General features: G+C 35.6%; 1 protein-coding gene across 1 annotated transcript; it reads left to right on the top strand.

Moving 5' to 3' along the window:
• The first annotated feature begins 1,333 nt into the window (after nt 1–1,333).
• LOC147477591 (pentatricopeptide repeat-containing protein At4g04790, mitochondrial-like) lies at nt 1,334–15,025 on the top strand. Its single transcript, XM_086581836.1, has 16 exons — nt 1,334–1,666; nt 1,741–1,788; nt 2,086–2,727; nt 3,143–3,322; nt 4,143–4,204; nt 5,055–5,162; nt 6,195–6,308; nt 8,011–8,106; nt 8,322–8,420; nt 9,790–9,909; nt 11,503–11,607; nt 12,461–12,625; nt 12,710–12,837; nt 12,922–12,991; nt 14,215–14,432; nt 14,810–15,025. Exons 1-16 carry the CDS (start codon nt 1,495–1,497, stop codon nt 14,985–14,987), a joined length of 2,505 nt encoding a protein of 834 aa, XP_086437962.1. The 5' UTR covers nt 1,334–1,494; the 3' UTR covers nt 14,988–15,025.
• The last annotated feature ends 425 nt before the right edge of the window (nt 15,026–15,450 follow it).

Genomic DNA, 15,450 nt, shown 5'->3' with positions numbered 1-15,450 from the left:
TTGTTTAGTCAATAAATATCTTGGGTACTCCTAGTAAAAAAGAAAAATAATTTAGGAAGCTAAATATGTCTAAAATCATTTTATTTATTTATTTTAAAGTTGGGGTATGAGAGTGTTTTGTTGGGTATGTCCAAGATCACCCTTAGTTATTTAATTAGATAAGTTATTAGTTGTTTTTTTTTTTTCTTTCTCTGGAAAGAGAAATATAATTTGGATGCTACGTAGATATGGAGTCCCTATGGAATTATTAAGAGAGTCTAAATAGATTTTTTGTTTCATATAATACCATTACTAAAATGATATTTGGGTTTGTTTATATTTTATGTTATATGTCCGGGGAAAAAGCTTTTCAAAGCCTCACAATCTTGTTCAAGGAAGATACTCTTGGGGGCTATTTGTTTTTTTGGGTTAAGTTATAAGAGGGTCTTATAAGACCATGTGTTATAAGAGGGTCTTATAAGATGGTCTTATAAAGTGGTTTGTTTTTAATTTTAAGTTCCTCTTATAAGCACTTGTAAAAATAGAAAAAACAAATACATGACATCTTATAGATGGTTATTTGACAAATATAAACTTTACATCACATTTAAGAATATATTAATTTGAAATAAACGATAGTTTGATTTTTGTTTCAAATATTTTTGATAAAGAATATCAATTTTAGGAAACTATAATTTGGATGGCTAAGGTGGTAGATATGATGATATTGGTTTTAATAGTATGGGATGGTGATGGTAGTAGAAGTGGTGGATGTCTAAATAGAGTGGTTGATAGTTTTAATAGTACGGTGGTGGTAGTGGTGGTGGTGGTGGTTTTAAATAGTGGTGGTGGTGATAGTCTTAATAGTTAGATGGTAGTGGTGGTGGAGGTAATGATGGTGGTGGTGGTGGTGATGGTGGTGGTGGCAATACCATGGTGGTGGTGGTGGTGGTGGGTTTGTGGTGGTTAGGGTAATGGAGTTATTTGGAAAATCCGGGAAAAAATTCTTTTTCAAAAGAGATAAATCTTGTTCAAGGGGTATATCCGGGGGTGTTTGAGTGGATATTTTCAATTATGTCTTATTCAAACTAGATCTAATTTTTTATTGCCTCTTCATGGATCCATAAGGAAGCAAAAACAAACCAAATAAATGTCCAAAAATTATCTTAACAGGTTATAAGACCTCAAGGTCTTATAAGAGGCAAAAACAAATGGCCCCTTGGTCTCTTGGATATTTTCAATAATGTCTTTCATCTCCATTTTATTGTCATGGATCCATAGTAAATTTCTATTTGGGCTTTCTAACAACAAGCCCACATACCTTTCAGAGCCATGCCCCTTTCACCGATTTAGTGTGAACCATCTGTCGGACACAAGTCACTAACCTAACCCATACCAAAACTAGTCATGCCCAAAAATTTGCAAGGCCATTACAACCGACCGATATAGCGGGAATTATTATTTGAGTGAGCTCAAAGACCAAACACTTGGACTGCAAAAAAAAAAACAAATGAAATGCGTGGGTCAAATAAAGCCGTAAAACAATTGTGTTCAAAGAAAAAATTATTATCTAAAGCTTCTAGAAACTTGACTGCTCGTTTAAACACACCTTCTCGGGTTAAAGATAATGAGGAGTTATCTGTGTCTTTAAGGTCTTCGTTACTCGGTGGTCCGTCACGTAGTTCTGGTAAATGAAATGGAGTTGAGTGTGTTTGTTGGTTTTGTGTGTTGACTAATTTGTTTTTTGTTTTGTTTTTGTAGAGAGAGCGGAGCATAGGCTTTTTAATGCACTTTCTAATATTTTAGGAGGTATGTTTTAATGTAGTTTAAATACATTATATTATTTGGTTGGTAAGATGAAGAATTTATTATTTATTGAAAGAGAGACAAATGTTTTTTTGTTGGTTGGTCGCTACTTTGTTTGTATCGTGGGCACACATTATAACCATCTAGGGAGTTTTTGGTATCAGCCTTGCCTACCTCTCATGTATTAGCCAGGGAGTTTGGGAAACAAATAAAATAATGCACTTGTGTAACTCTAAGAGCCGTTGGAGTGCTTTAGCTCTCCATTTTTTTTAATTTATTTTTTTTATTATTTGTTTACAGGTGATAGCGGTACAGTTTTGGGTTTGAGCAACTTACCTGCTTCGGAAGTTTCTTATGATAAGAAATCCTTGGAGACTGATCTAGACGTACCATGGTTCCCAAATGTGCCAAACACAATCATGTCACATCAGAAGAAGGAGATGTCGCGTGTAAGGAAAGGAAAATGGGTTTTCAAGAATACTCAGAGTCGTCGCTTTGAACGGCTGGTAAATATGTGTGGGGACAGACTTGGTTCCAAGACTGCTCTTGAGGTGTTTGGTAAATTAGGACGAGAAAGTGGAGTTAAAGATTACAATGCATTCGTAGCACGCTGTGTTCAGGATGCGAGGACTAGTCAAGATGATGAAGATTCATTAGTCCATATTCAAAACGCTTATCTACTGATTAGAGAAATGAATGAACAAGGTTTTCAAGTGGATGAAAAAACTTTTGGCTCGTTGCTCTCGTACTTAATTGATATGGAAATGGTAGAAGAATTTCATTTTTTCCTTGAACTCATAAAAAATGGGAGCCATACTCTAAATCCCAGATTAGGTTATTATGAAATGCTTCTTTGGATCCGAGTCGACCATGAGGATAAAGTTCAGGAGTTGTGCAAATCTATTGTTATTGATGCTGATGGTGATGGGTTCCAACTTGCAGGTACTATTATGATTAATGTCAAATTTGGTACTGCTCAACTAATGTATGAATATTATTGTTATAATGTTTATCTTAGTATTATGACCATTGGGACTCACAAAACAATGGTTTATGAGGTCTACTATGTGGTGTCATTAGAGAGTATTAATTATTAGTTGTGAGCTTATATGTTTTCCGATGGTATCACATGGTTCTTAGCTCTTGGTATACAATACCACATTGTGGTGTAAAGCGTAGAGGAGTTATTGACAGTTTGCACAGATTCAATACTCAATAGAATCACTCTTTGAGAAGGTTTCCTTTTTCAAATATTACGTTTCTATTGCATATGGTATATGCCTCCGATCTTCTGTCTCAATTAGTTTGCATAAGGTTTCCTTTCACAAGATCTCACAAAATTTAATTTCTGTGACAGAAAACTATTTGTTAGCATTGTGCGAAGCTGACAGGAAGAAGGAACTGTTGCAATTGCTGGAGGTTGTTGACATAACCGAAGTCTCATCACGGGATTATGTGTCAAATATCTTCAAGTCCTCCGGGAGGCTACTGATGGAAGAGTTTGCAGAGAATCTCATTCTGGCATTAAAAGCATCTAGTAGGTTCATCTCTGGATTTCGATTTGATCATGCTATAAATTACAATTTTGCATACCCCGCAAGTTCTTGTATTAAGTGTTGATTCTTTTGTTTTGCATATCTATGTTTTAAAGATTATTGATTAGGTTATGAGATGTTCAGTGTAGGAAATCAATTAATTATTTATGTCTGATCTGTATTCTTTTATTCATTTTGGCATATCTCCTTCTGTATACTGTTTAATCTCTGATAAGTGTCGAATCTTTCAATCTATATAGGAAATGCACCAGAGGGAATTATACCAAACAAAAGCCACCACGATATCCTGCACTAAAGTCCTTTGTGTTGAAATTTTTCTTTCTCATTTTTTGTGTAAATCAAAAACCTTTTGGTCTGAGCAGTGAAACAAGACTAAACTTTTTTGCTCAACTGGTTAACCAGCCTTTTAGGTAGAATATAGAAACTGTTATCAATCATGTACTACATTCGAATATGCTTGTTGATTTTGAGAACTGTTAAACCAGGAGAAGTTTAAAAGAACCATTTTACATCACATGCAGTAATATTTTTGGGTATCTAATACTGTGGTTGATCTACCGATCCAAGCAGGTGCTTGAACTCAACTGCCCACACTAGTTATTGATGCAGCTTGTTTCTAGCACGCTCATTGGTTGGGTAGTGACATTCTATAGATTTATGAAGGGATATTTATGAAGTTGTAATATATACTAGCATCTAGCAAATGAATGTACTTTATGGGTAACCTTAAACTGCATTGGGCTTTTAAAGCTTAGGAATCTGATCTTTATGCATGACAATGTGGTTACCTTTTAAATGCAGAAGCAGCAGAAGACATTTCATACTTCATTACTAACTATGCAATTAGCATGCCAAATTTAGCGGTGAGGAATTTTCTCGAGTATTACTGGTAATGACCTTCATGCTGCTATGGAGTGAAGTATTTAGATGCGTTTTGCAATTGGAAGGTAGAGGATGTTGTAGCTTCTTGGGACCTAATTTTAGACAAAAACTACCATATTCTCTACATTCCCCCCAGCTGAATAAGCTAGGGTTAGGCAGACCCTCACTTGTATTAATCAAAACATATACTCTGTTGTACAATTTTCTAGAATCGTCTTCCTCCACTATTACACTCAAGTGAGAATCTAGTGGTGGACTTAAAAAGATACAAAAGTTACAACTTTTTGGCATAGACCCGCAAGATAGTCCGCTGCCCTATTACACTCCCTAAAAACATGATGAAAAGACACATAATCGAATGCATACACATGGTTATGTATAATTGTATAGCCTTGACAATATCCTCACAATACCAGGGGGTTTCTCAAGCTTGTTGATAGCTTGAATTGCTCTCTTGGAGTCAGACCTGACTTGGACTTGCTTGAGCTGCATGCTAAAGCAATGAGCAAGCCCCACTTCAATTGCCTTTAGCTCCTGATGTATAAAGGCAACCTACTACACCCCAATTTGAATGAACTTCCTCAATTTGAATATAACAACAAGAGAAATGCTCTAGAGACTCATTACCAAACCATGAGAGAAGTTGGCTTTTATTGACTTCAGTAAACACCTTTTGAATTTTAATGAGGAAGATGAAAAGCTTCATTACAGAATTTGTCCTATCTGCCTTAAGCAAGAGTCTGTACAAATTGCCAAGTAATTTCAATGGTCTTGCGTGTGCATGTTATTTTCTCTGTCTGTCTTCTCACATGTTTAATTTTAAATTACAAGGTTGAAGATGTTGTTATAAAATTTGAGGACATGCATAAGAAGCTTGATGTGATTCCTTCATCCAAGTCATATGAGATGCTCATCATTTACAGTTGTGATTCACTTGAGGTACGATTATTGTCTCTTCTGCCCTTGACTCTTACTCCCTTTGTTTGTGCAGACTACTTGTGTGTTGGTTCTTGTTTTTATTTACTGTGGAGGTTTTGTATCTTGCTGTATCCAAGTAACACATGGCATGGCATGGATCTCATCAATTTTTTTAGTTAGATGTCCATGGGAATTGTAATGATGATGATCATAGGGAAATTAAGAAAAGAATTCTTTCTTGAGACACTTTACTATGACGCGAGTTAATTGTTGTATGGCCATTTTTTTTTCGTTTGTGTGTAGGATACCTCATACTACTTTGTATGCTTTTATCTTTGATTAATATTTTAATATGAGAGTTCACCCAAAAAAAGAAACATGTGAAATTTGTCCATAGAAACTATTGTGTGACATGATTTTGGTTTCTGCCGAGGGTATTTATATAGTTTATTTTGTCTAGGTGACTTGTTTGGAATTTGATTGAAAGAAGAAATTTGTCAGGCCATGAATGATAAATGGTATTAAGTTTTGTGAGGGTAGTAGTGCATGAAAAATACTTTAGGGTTGCATTACTCAACTTGATATCGAATCTGCATAGGTTGTCGATATATCACATCTTTTTTGAAAACCAATTAGTTTGTTAATATGCTTAGGGTGTTTTATAATTGTTTTTATCATGTTATGCTTCTCCCTGATAATGTTTTCAGGCAGCTTGCAAGCAAATATCTAAGGCCCAAAATATAAATGTTGGACTTATATGTTCAGGTCAAGGAAAAAAGGGGAAATAGAGTGGCCAAAATAGGTGTATATTCTGAATTATCGACATTGGTTACCTGATTTTTTGAGAATTATCGTTGATTTTTTTCTAACTGTTGAGGTATCTTGCCATGCCAGTATGTATTTCCTGATAAGATGAAATTGGTCCTTTGTCCAAGGCTAAAGCAGGCAATAAGTTAGTCAAACTTCTTTCGAATATATGCGGACATTTCATTCTCCCTCTCTCTCTGTTATTAACTAAGTCTACTTCAATTGTATTACTAAATGATTATGCAGGTGCATGCAGCTCTTGCTATAATTGATCAAATGTGCCAATTGGGTTTGGCATTATCTTTTTCAGCTGTCTCCCCCATTTTACACTCGATTGAGGAGAGCTGTGAGTTTGATTTGGTAAGCAAGGTCTTTCTTCTATTTTTCGCCATAGATTTTTCTGGTGCATTTGTTATCATGTCGATATGTAGGGTTATTACTGAAGTCACTGGTATTTGCTAAAACACAACTTGGTGATTATGACCTATAATTTTAATCTTTTGGATTCTCATGTTTTGATTCAGTTACTATGCTTGCAACTTGATCTGCTAGATCAACTGACGAACATGATGCTCTGGGTTTACCAGTCCACAGCCAACCTTATGCCATCCAATGGCGCCTTTTTAGTTTCTAGTTTTCTTTCCTGTCATATAATTGAGTCATGCACGGCCACTGTCTTGTTTAGTTGTATGGTCATTTCAATTACCTCATCTAGTTAGCCAATCTAAACTCATGCTGATCTCCTGTGCACATCAAGTCATCCAAGCATCATGGAAAATCTGTGAGGTTATTGACCCCACCCCCACCCTCCCCCACCGTTATAGGAAGCACGAACCTTAATAAATGTCACACTTCCAAGCGCCACATTTGTCTAGCATCATTGGACACCAGTTCTCTTGTAACATAGGCCTTCTCAGCGTACTTCTCCTTTATTAATGAAATCTCACTCTACCGACCAAAAAAAAAAGAATCATTGGACACCAGTTCATCTGTGTCACATGAGTAGGGGAACACAATCAACCAATTTGGTTCCAGCCTGGCATTATCATGGAGAGGAAGACTCAAGCTAGCCCATCTATCTCATGATAACGTAGGGAAGGACAATAATGCGCATAAAATACTGGCGCCAGAATCTAACGTTCAATCTTTAGTAGTACTTAGATGCTACAACCATAATTCAAATTTTAACATCCAAACTTCAGTCTCTGCAACATCATTTTGAATTAGTAAGGTAAAATGTGAGATTCAAATTATGATGACCAATGCACCACAAGCAAATCATCTGAACCCAGAAGATGAGCAAGAGAAGGAGCCTGTTGGGCTGGAGTTTTCTAAGTACAGAAAGGGAAAATTTCCTGCAATTCCCCGGCCTTTAATGCCTACTTAATTGCATCAGAGGAATTAAAAATCTTCTGGAATGCCAAATGCTGCTGAAGACGCTGTTTCAGACCATCGTAAAATAACAAGAATTTGCTAGTCACAGTCAAAGTAACCCAAGTAAGAAATCCTCAGTAAGCAGTATGAAAACATATTCTTCTACAAAAGTTTACCTCACAAATAAGTCACATTCATTACTGGGGAACAAATTTGCGTGTTAATTCTTATTACATTTCTTTGTCATCAACCCATTACTATTCTACCGAGGAAACTTATTAATTATAATAAACTAACTATAAAAAGAAACCCACTGCTAGGATGATCTTCAGTATGCTTTGGATCAGATGCTTTTATAAATCCATCTTGGTCTATACGACTATACATGGTTGTTTGTAATTTGTATTAGGTTTTGTGAATCTCTAAGCTATTCGATGCAATAGGTTTCTTAAGAATAGAAACGTTTTCGGTTTATCACTTTTGTCCTTATTGTGGATTTATCCCTTATTGAGCTTTCAGCAATATCAGATGTTAAATAGTTCTGGACTTCCTATCTTGTTTTCATTGCAACATATTGGATAGTGCACTGTCTTGTGCTTATTTCATTATTGCTTTCCAATATTGCACATTAGCACCATGTGAGGCCCAAGTTTCTAACCTTTTTTTTTTCCCTATATCTGATCACAAGGTTCATCCAATCTATTCTGTGATTCGTTGCCACAATTTGAAGCCAAATGATGAAGCCTTCAGGATTCTGATTCAGTTGTTTGTGAAAATGAAAGATGTAAGTTTAATGTATTTCTGGTTCCTGTGATATTTGAAAATTTTGATTTGTCTCGTCTTCACAATAGAGAAACTGAATCTTATTCTCTTTTGTTGAACTATGTCGACCTGGAGTTGCAGCGTTATTTACTATCACACACAAAAATAAAATAAAAAAGAAAGTTGCAATAGATCATATATATGTTGCCTGTAATTTTCTTCTGTCCTCCATTGCAGTTTGAAGGTGCATACAACATGCTCAACGATCTGAAAGAAATGAATATGAAGCCCACAACATATATGTATAATGCTATATTGGGTGGTCATTTTAGGGAGGCAAGTCTTTTTACAATATATTAGGATGCACAGATTGCTATACTCCTTATTCTCATAGAATAAACAGTATTCTATGTTTGTAGATATTCTGAACAATCTGTTTTCCATTTTTTGTGAGACACGTGCTTACTGTCAACTTGGACATTGTATCTTGCTGTAGTCATAACTCAATTTGTTGTATCACTCTGTATAACTGATTTGCGACTCGAGTGTACAAAGCTATACATCAATACTATCATCTTAGAAGCTTATTAGCACTTGTAGCTGAATTTGACTGTCCTAGTTAAACAGATTCCAAAAATGAAGTCTTTGATGTTAAGGGCCTGTTTGATTCACTATTTTCCGGTGGAAAATTTCAATTTTCCTGGGAGAATACTATTTTCTCGTGTTTGATTAAAGTAGTTAAGTAGGTAGGAATTTTTTTTTGAAAAAATATATATTTTCCCAGTCTCTTTAGAAAACATTGTTTTACCCCCCTAGTAAATTTCCTCGTGGGAAAATGAGAAATATTTTCCCTTGTTAATAACTTGGTTTTCCAGAAATATAACTAACCAAGGTAATTAATCAAAAACTTTTCCACTGCAAACCTTGTTGATGTCAAACTCCAACAAGGAAAAATATCTAATTTTCTCATCTTTGACCAAACACATCGACGGTACATTTTTTTGGGTAAATTTTCATGAGAAAACGCATATTTTCTTGAGAAAATTGTCCTAGCAATCAAATATAGCCTAATAGGAAATCATGATTTACTATTATTTAGATCAGTTTTGGTCTTTTAATATGCTTGTGCTTGTTGGTGTCTCTCTCATTCTTACAATAGAAGTAAAAGTATTGGAATGAACTGATTTTGGTGATAGTGGTCACCTTGGTGGAATATTGTCCTGCTTTAAGTTACAATGTGGAATATTGTCCTGTTGAAGTTCTGCGTGAGTCATTAGATAGGTGGGACACTTCCATATTGTAAACAGACTATTTTCCTATACTCTCTTTTCTCTCTCTCCTTTCTTTTTCATAATTCAAGCAGTGGTAATTTTGCCTGTTAGAAAACTAACTTTCCTTTGTAACAAAGTTTTTAAAATGTTAAGAAATATTCTACTGGAGTACTTTGTAGCTACACGGGACTATATTTTTGTTTTGGGGATATGTTTACTTGACGCAGATGTTTGGCTGATGTTCTTTTGGTTGTAATGCGTTTTTCTCTTTTGTTCTTCTAGTTACCTGAACCTACACTTGCTAATTATTGAAAATAAATTATTCATACCTAGTGAATATAGCTTTTTCTTGTTTTATTTTAGGCTGTGCGTTTATTCTGGCTGCACAGTCTGTTCTAAACACTTTGTTTCTGAAATTTGTTACTTCTTTCCAGAAAAACTTTTGTGCTGCGGAGTTGGTTCTTGCCCAAATGAAAGGTGCAGACGTGAAACCGGACTGTCAGACTTTCAGCTACCTAATAAGTAACTCCGAACGTGAACAAGATATTGTCAAGGTATATTATCTGTATACCATCTAAGAAACATTTTCACACATAGAAGATAATGCTGATGTTGAATTTTTTGTGGGCCTTATGTTAACATACTTGATTAGTTGTTATATTCCACATACGATGACTAAACACAACAGTCCGATGATTTGAAATCTAATGCTATCTGGCTAAGGGTTCGAAGATTTGAAAGAATTCGTCCAGAAGTTTTAACTTAATAAGAACGCACCATATGACATTACTAGTGTGTGTTCGAGACTGCTGTTACATGATGTTAAAGCTGGTGTTTTGTGGTATGAGAAAGAGGGAGCAGTAATCAGGGCACTGCTGATCTAGCCTCTTGTTCATCTTGTTCAACATTGCGAAGACAGCATCCGAGGTTCACTGTAGAATTCAGGATATAAAGTCTTATCTAGTAACTGAAAATGCAGTGCACAATGGCATATTTCCTATGCTCTCCCTCAGCGCCTCAGCATCAGAATTTTTTTTATCTGCCAATATAGTGGCAACTATGTCTTTCCTAATAAACAATCATTTAGAGACTTCCCAAACACTCCCACACAAGTTTCCTACCACCAACTCTTCTTTCATTACCTTCATGCACCTTCTACCTCCGTTCCATTTCTCACCCTGTGCTTGGTAAACATTTTTCCGTTTAATAAGTAGCAGTGTTGATACAAGAGGGAGAAAACATTGCAGCCAATGTAACATTCTTGTGTATATTCACATATTCAGAAGTATGCATGCCTGTGATTCTACGCATCAAAGCGCTGGCGAGTTCTTCATATCACCCCTTAGCAATTTGAAAATTTGGTTCTAGTGCGAGGTTATTTAAGTACAGGCTGTTTACATCACGATGTTGCTGTTTTCTTGGGCTGCTTAGAGCATGATTTGTGGAAATTAGGATCTTATTATCCATGCTTATAATAAAATTAATAAGGTGATGTAAAATTGTTATATGTGGGGATTCAGATGTAATATGTATGAAGGGTGTGGTGGCATGTAAGCACTCCTGGTCTGCTACTGGTTGTTTTGTTGTTATATAAGCCTGGACTGACATGCTTGGTCTGCCATGCCAGCCCGCCTTGGAATGAATTTGGTTTGACTGCTTATTTCTCTTTATTAGTAACATATATGGAAAATAAAACGCCATTATTTGACAAGCCTGTGAGGTCCCTTTCTAGGCTACAAAATGTGCTTCTTAACAAATCTATCACTACCTACTACTATGAGAGTAGTTGCCTTGATCCCAGCATAGATTAACAGTGAATGTGATTAATCTTTAAAAGGACATGTAAATAAATACATTTATTTGATTGGTTTTTCTTAGGTCCTAAACCAGAGTTCTGTCTCTAAGGTATTGGATGTCCTTAGTTGTTCAGTGCCTGAGTTGTTTAACTGTATTATTAAACAACCGATGTACCCTTTTGCTATTGCAGAAATCAAATGATGTTCTTCTCACTTCAATTCACTGGTAGTGGTCTTTTGAAATGTTTCTGCTTTCCCTTGGATAGTAATTTTGCCTTTTGTGATCTCAGAACATGCTATATGGTGCAGATACTTCACTACAAAAATTAATAAATATTGAACACCTTGCAGTATTATGAAGTAATGCAGGCTGCTAAAGTTCCAGCTACGAAGCATATTTACATGGCACTCATAAATGCATATGTGAAGTGTGGGCAATTTGAGAAGGCAAAACAGGTAACCACTTTACATGGTATCCACCTTTTAATTTTGATGTTTGATTAAATCCCTCCTGCAACTTTTGCACACAAAAGTTTATCTACACATCTTAAGAGAAAAAGTAAGGTTCAATTACATATTCAAATATGAAATGAGGAGAAGGAAGGTATAGACTAAGGAAAATATTGGGAGAATTATGATGAAGAGGAGAGGACGAGGGTGATCACTTGGATTGTAGTTGCTCTTAAGTGGATGTACCATGGATCAGTATGAGGAGCTGAAGGAGGGTAGCAGCAATAATGGAGGTTCAATTGGGAACTGTTATGGACAAGGTTTAGTTAATTGTTGTACTATCTTTTTAAGGGGATTTAGTCTTAGATTATCTATGTTTTTTTTTCATCTTTCATCTTTAATTTTAATTTCAATTATTTATTTAATATTAATATTATTTTTATTATTTTATTGCTATTCCCCTTTCTGGTCATTTGTCTGTTCCCTCTTTTTGTCTGGTTTGTCTTTAGGTGGGGATTCACCGGATTTGATGTAATTAGTTTTGTAATGATATCAATACGTATCTTTCGATAAAAAAAATTGAACGTAATAAAATGAAAAATCCAAATATGAGAGCTACGCATCAAGCTCAAATGTCTGATGTGCTCAAACTTTATGAGCTAGGCATCCATTTGTTTCTCTGCAAACCTGAGTTTATATTCCAAAAAATTAGAAAAACAAAGGTTTCCTTTCAATTTATCGTGATGCTTTGCACTGTTTTTTCTGGTATTTAATTGAAACTGCCAAAATACTTTTTATGACCTCCCTACTGAACAGAATCTCTCCTTTTTCCCATCTAAATTGTTTTATTTGGATACAGGTGGTCTTGGACAAAGGTCTACCTGCTAAAAACATGAATGAGGTTAAGAGCGTATGTGTATCCGCTCTTGCTTCATGTGGGCAAATGTCAGATGCGCTCGAACTTTATGAAGAAATCAAACAAGCTGGATGCCATCTGGAGCCCAAGGCTGTAATAAGCCTCATTGTACGTTTATTTTCTTCCCAAGTTCTTTGTGGCTTTGTGCATGCATTATGACATTTCGTTTTACTAATGCCGTTGTATTTGTAGGAGCACCTTCAATCTAAAGGGGATTTAAATACATTGCTCGAGCTTCTTAAAGAGTTGAAGGATCCTGACTTTTGGTTTGATGGATGTGAAAGAGTTGTTGGATATTGTATACGACATAAGCACATAAGGTGCAGTAACACTCTATGTGGCCTCCTAGTACTTTGTTTTTAACACTCTTCCAATTCCCTTATACTTTACCCCCTTTAACTCAGCTTTGCGATCGACTTGCTCAAGCAACTAAAGGATCAGGATGAGATGTTAACATATGCTGCTCTCGATCAGGTTAATTTCTTCCCACAACCCTTATATTGTCCTATGGTGACGGTAGTACTTCAGTTTTGTGTAATGTGATGTGTCAGGGGCTGTATCTAGTTATATAAAACCTATGTACTAAATAAAGATTAAAAAACTATTTTAAATATCTGATATTTCAACGGCTTTTTTGACTTAACCTCCCAAAACTGTGTCATAGTTTTGCATTAACCCTCCATTTTGACAATCATTAGAGTTTGCACCCCACTCTGTCAAATTTTCATTGGTATTTTATCTAATACCAACATTGGCCTTTTCTATAAACCCCCCAAATTCAAGCATCGAATTTGAGATTACCAAATTTATCTAGTAAAGTCCAAATGGAGAAGATGAATACTAAGTAGGAAGAAGAATGAGAGAGGAATTAACTGAAGGGCCACCCATCCTAGTACTTTCAATGCATTTTCCAACCATCTTTGCTGCCATGGATAAAAACCCAGTGATTTGCCGTTGTGTTTTTTGTGTGTGTTTCAAAACAGCCATCAAACATTGAAGCGACAAGCAAAAATGGAGGATTTAATAACAAAACTTATGTTAATGGAACAAAACCAAAGTAAGGAAGAAACTTATTCTTCCTTCTTAGTATTTATCTTATTCATTTAACTGAATTGGATAAAATTGGTAAACACAAATTCGATCTTAAATTTTGGGGGTTACAAACCCAAACTGCTATTTTATAAGGGCAAAATTGGCAATAAGATAAATAGTAACGTTTGGGACTTTGGGTAACATGAAATTGACAGTGGGGGTGCAAACTCTAATGATTTTCAAAATGGGGGGTTAATGCAAAACTGAGACACAGTTTTGGGGTGTTAAGTAAAAAAGCCCACATTTCAATCAGCATTCTATTGGCTATGTCTCTAAATGTAGAAGTGGTTGATATGAGTTTTAACACTTTTTCTTTTGTAAAGTGTACTTCTTTGTAGTGTTTTTCTCATATGATTTATTATCTATGGGTTTTGAGTGCATTGTGATTATAACTAATTTGGTTTGCAAACTTTATGAAGTTAACAATTTTGAAGTACCTGTTATTTATGTAATAATAAAATTCAAGCTCACTCCTCTGTACTTGAATCCATGAGTTAAATTTGGTGCACTGGTTTTGCATCCTCACGGCCTCACCCTATAGGATTAAAGAAATTTCAGCACCTTCTTAGCAATTTAAAATACTGATATAGTTTGCTACAATGCAGGTTTTTTGCCGAATTTATGAGATCGAGCCCATAGATTTGCAGATTGGACTGGATTTGCTCCAAGTTGTCAAGGAAGAGCTTATGCTTTTTCCTTCCCGCACTAGTCTTGATTTTCTTCTTAGTGCTTGTGTAAGTGCCAGGGATCCACGTTGTGGTAGGTTGGTTTGTGAAGAGTATTTGAAAGCTGGCCTTGCCTTCAACGTATTGACTTATTTGAGGTTAGTGAAAGCTTGCTGCAACCGTGTGTGATATTATTTTTCGGGTTTGAAGCTTGTGTGTATGTATGGTGTGTTGATACCTGAAAAAATATATAACCGCCTATCAATTTTCAAAAGTACCACGTATTTATCCCACTTGATATCATCTTTAGCCCTTGGCAGACCCATCTTGATGATAGCACTCAAGCCCCCTTTTGTAATGAACTGTAATCTGAATGCCATGATGTCGTACTGCCTAACTGCCAATATAAAATTCCTGTTTGCTCTGGTTCGGTTAGCTTTCAGTTAGCCAGTAATAAAGTAAAATATTATTATATTTTCTTTTACCCTTCTACTTTATTTATCCACTGAATATTATTCTTTCTATGCATCCTCAGGATATATCAACTTCATTTGGCTTGTGGTGAGTACACAGATGCAGAAAAAGTGCTGGGCAAAATGCCCTTAAGTGATCCCCATGTTCGGACCATCGTCAAGGCGTGTGAATTAACTTACGGTAATAAGTCCAAGAAAAAGAAGAAAAAAAAGAAAGCGTCTCGTGCAAATCGACAATGACTACTATTTATTCTTAATATAATTCATTTTTCCATCTATTCCTGGTGCAAAACTTGGTGGGGCGATGTAACGGTCTTTTAAAAAAAAGGCCTGGCCCTGTCTAGCATCTGGTAAATTTTCATCAGGTTCAAGTGGTTCCCATAGATGGTGAGAGTTAGTTAACCATACAGCTTCAGGGGATTGTTTTTGTTTGGCATTCCCAAAGTCTCTCAAAATATACAAATTGTCTAGACTCGCCTATATCAACCCAAAAATTGAAAGAACAATGAGGTTCAATATAAGTATTTTTTTTCTTCCATTTTTGCCAGCAAACTATTTTATATCGCTTCGGTCACATATTAAAAGCCGAGCCCAAACGTATTCGACCCATACAATTAAAACGTTTCCTCTCTATGGGATATTCCATGTCATAACTAGTGTCGTCCCAACTTTTCATCCCAAAAAAAATTCGAAATATATAATA

The sequence above is a fragment of the Coptis chinensis genome, chromosome 9, assembly GCF_015680905.1.
Source record: "Coptis chinensis isolate HL-2020 chromosome 9, ASM1568090v1, whole genome shotgun sequence".
Classification (NCBI taxonomy): domain Eukaryota; kingdom Viridiplantae; phylum Streptophyta; class Magnoliopsida; order Ranunculales; family Ranunculaceae; genus Coptis; species Coptis chinensis.
Note: the sequence above shows the minus strand (reverse complement) of the source record. Positions and strands in the feature narration are given on the sequence as shown.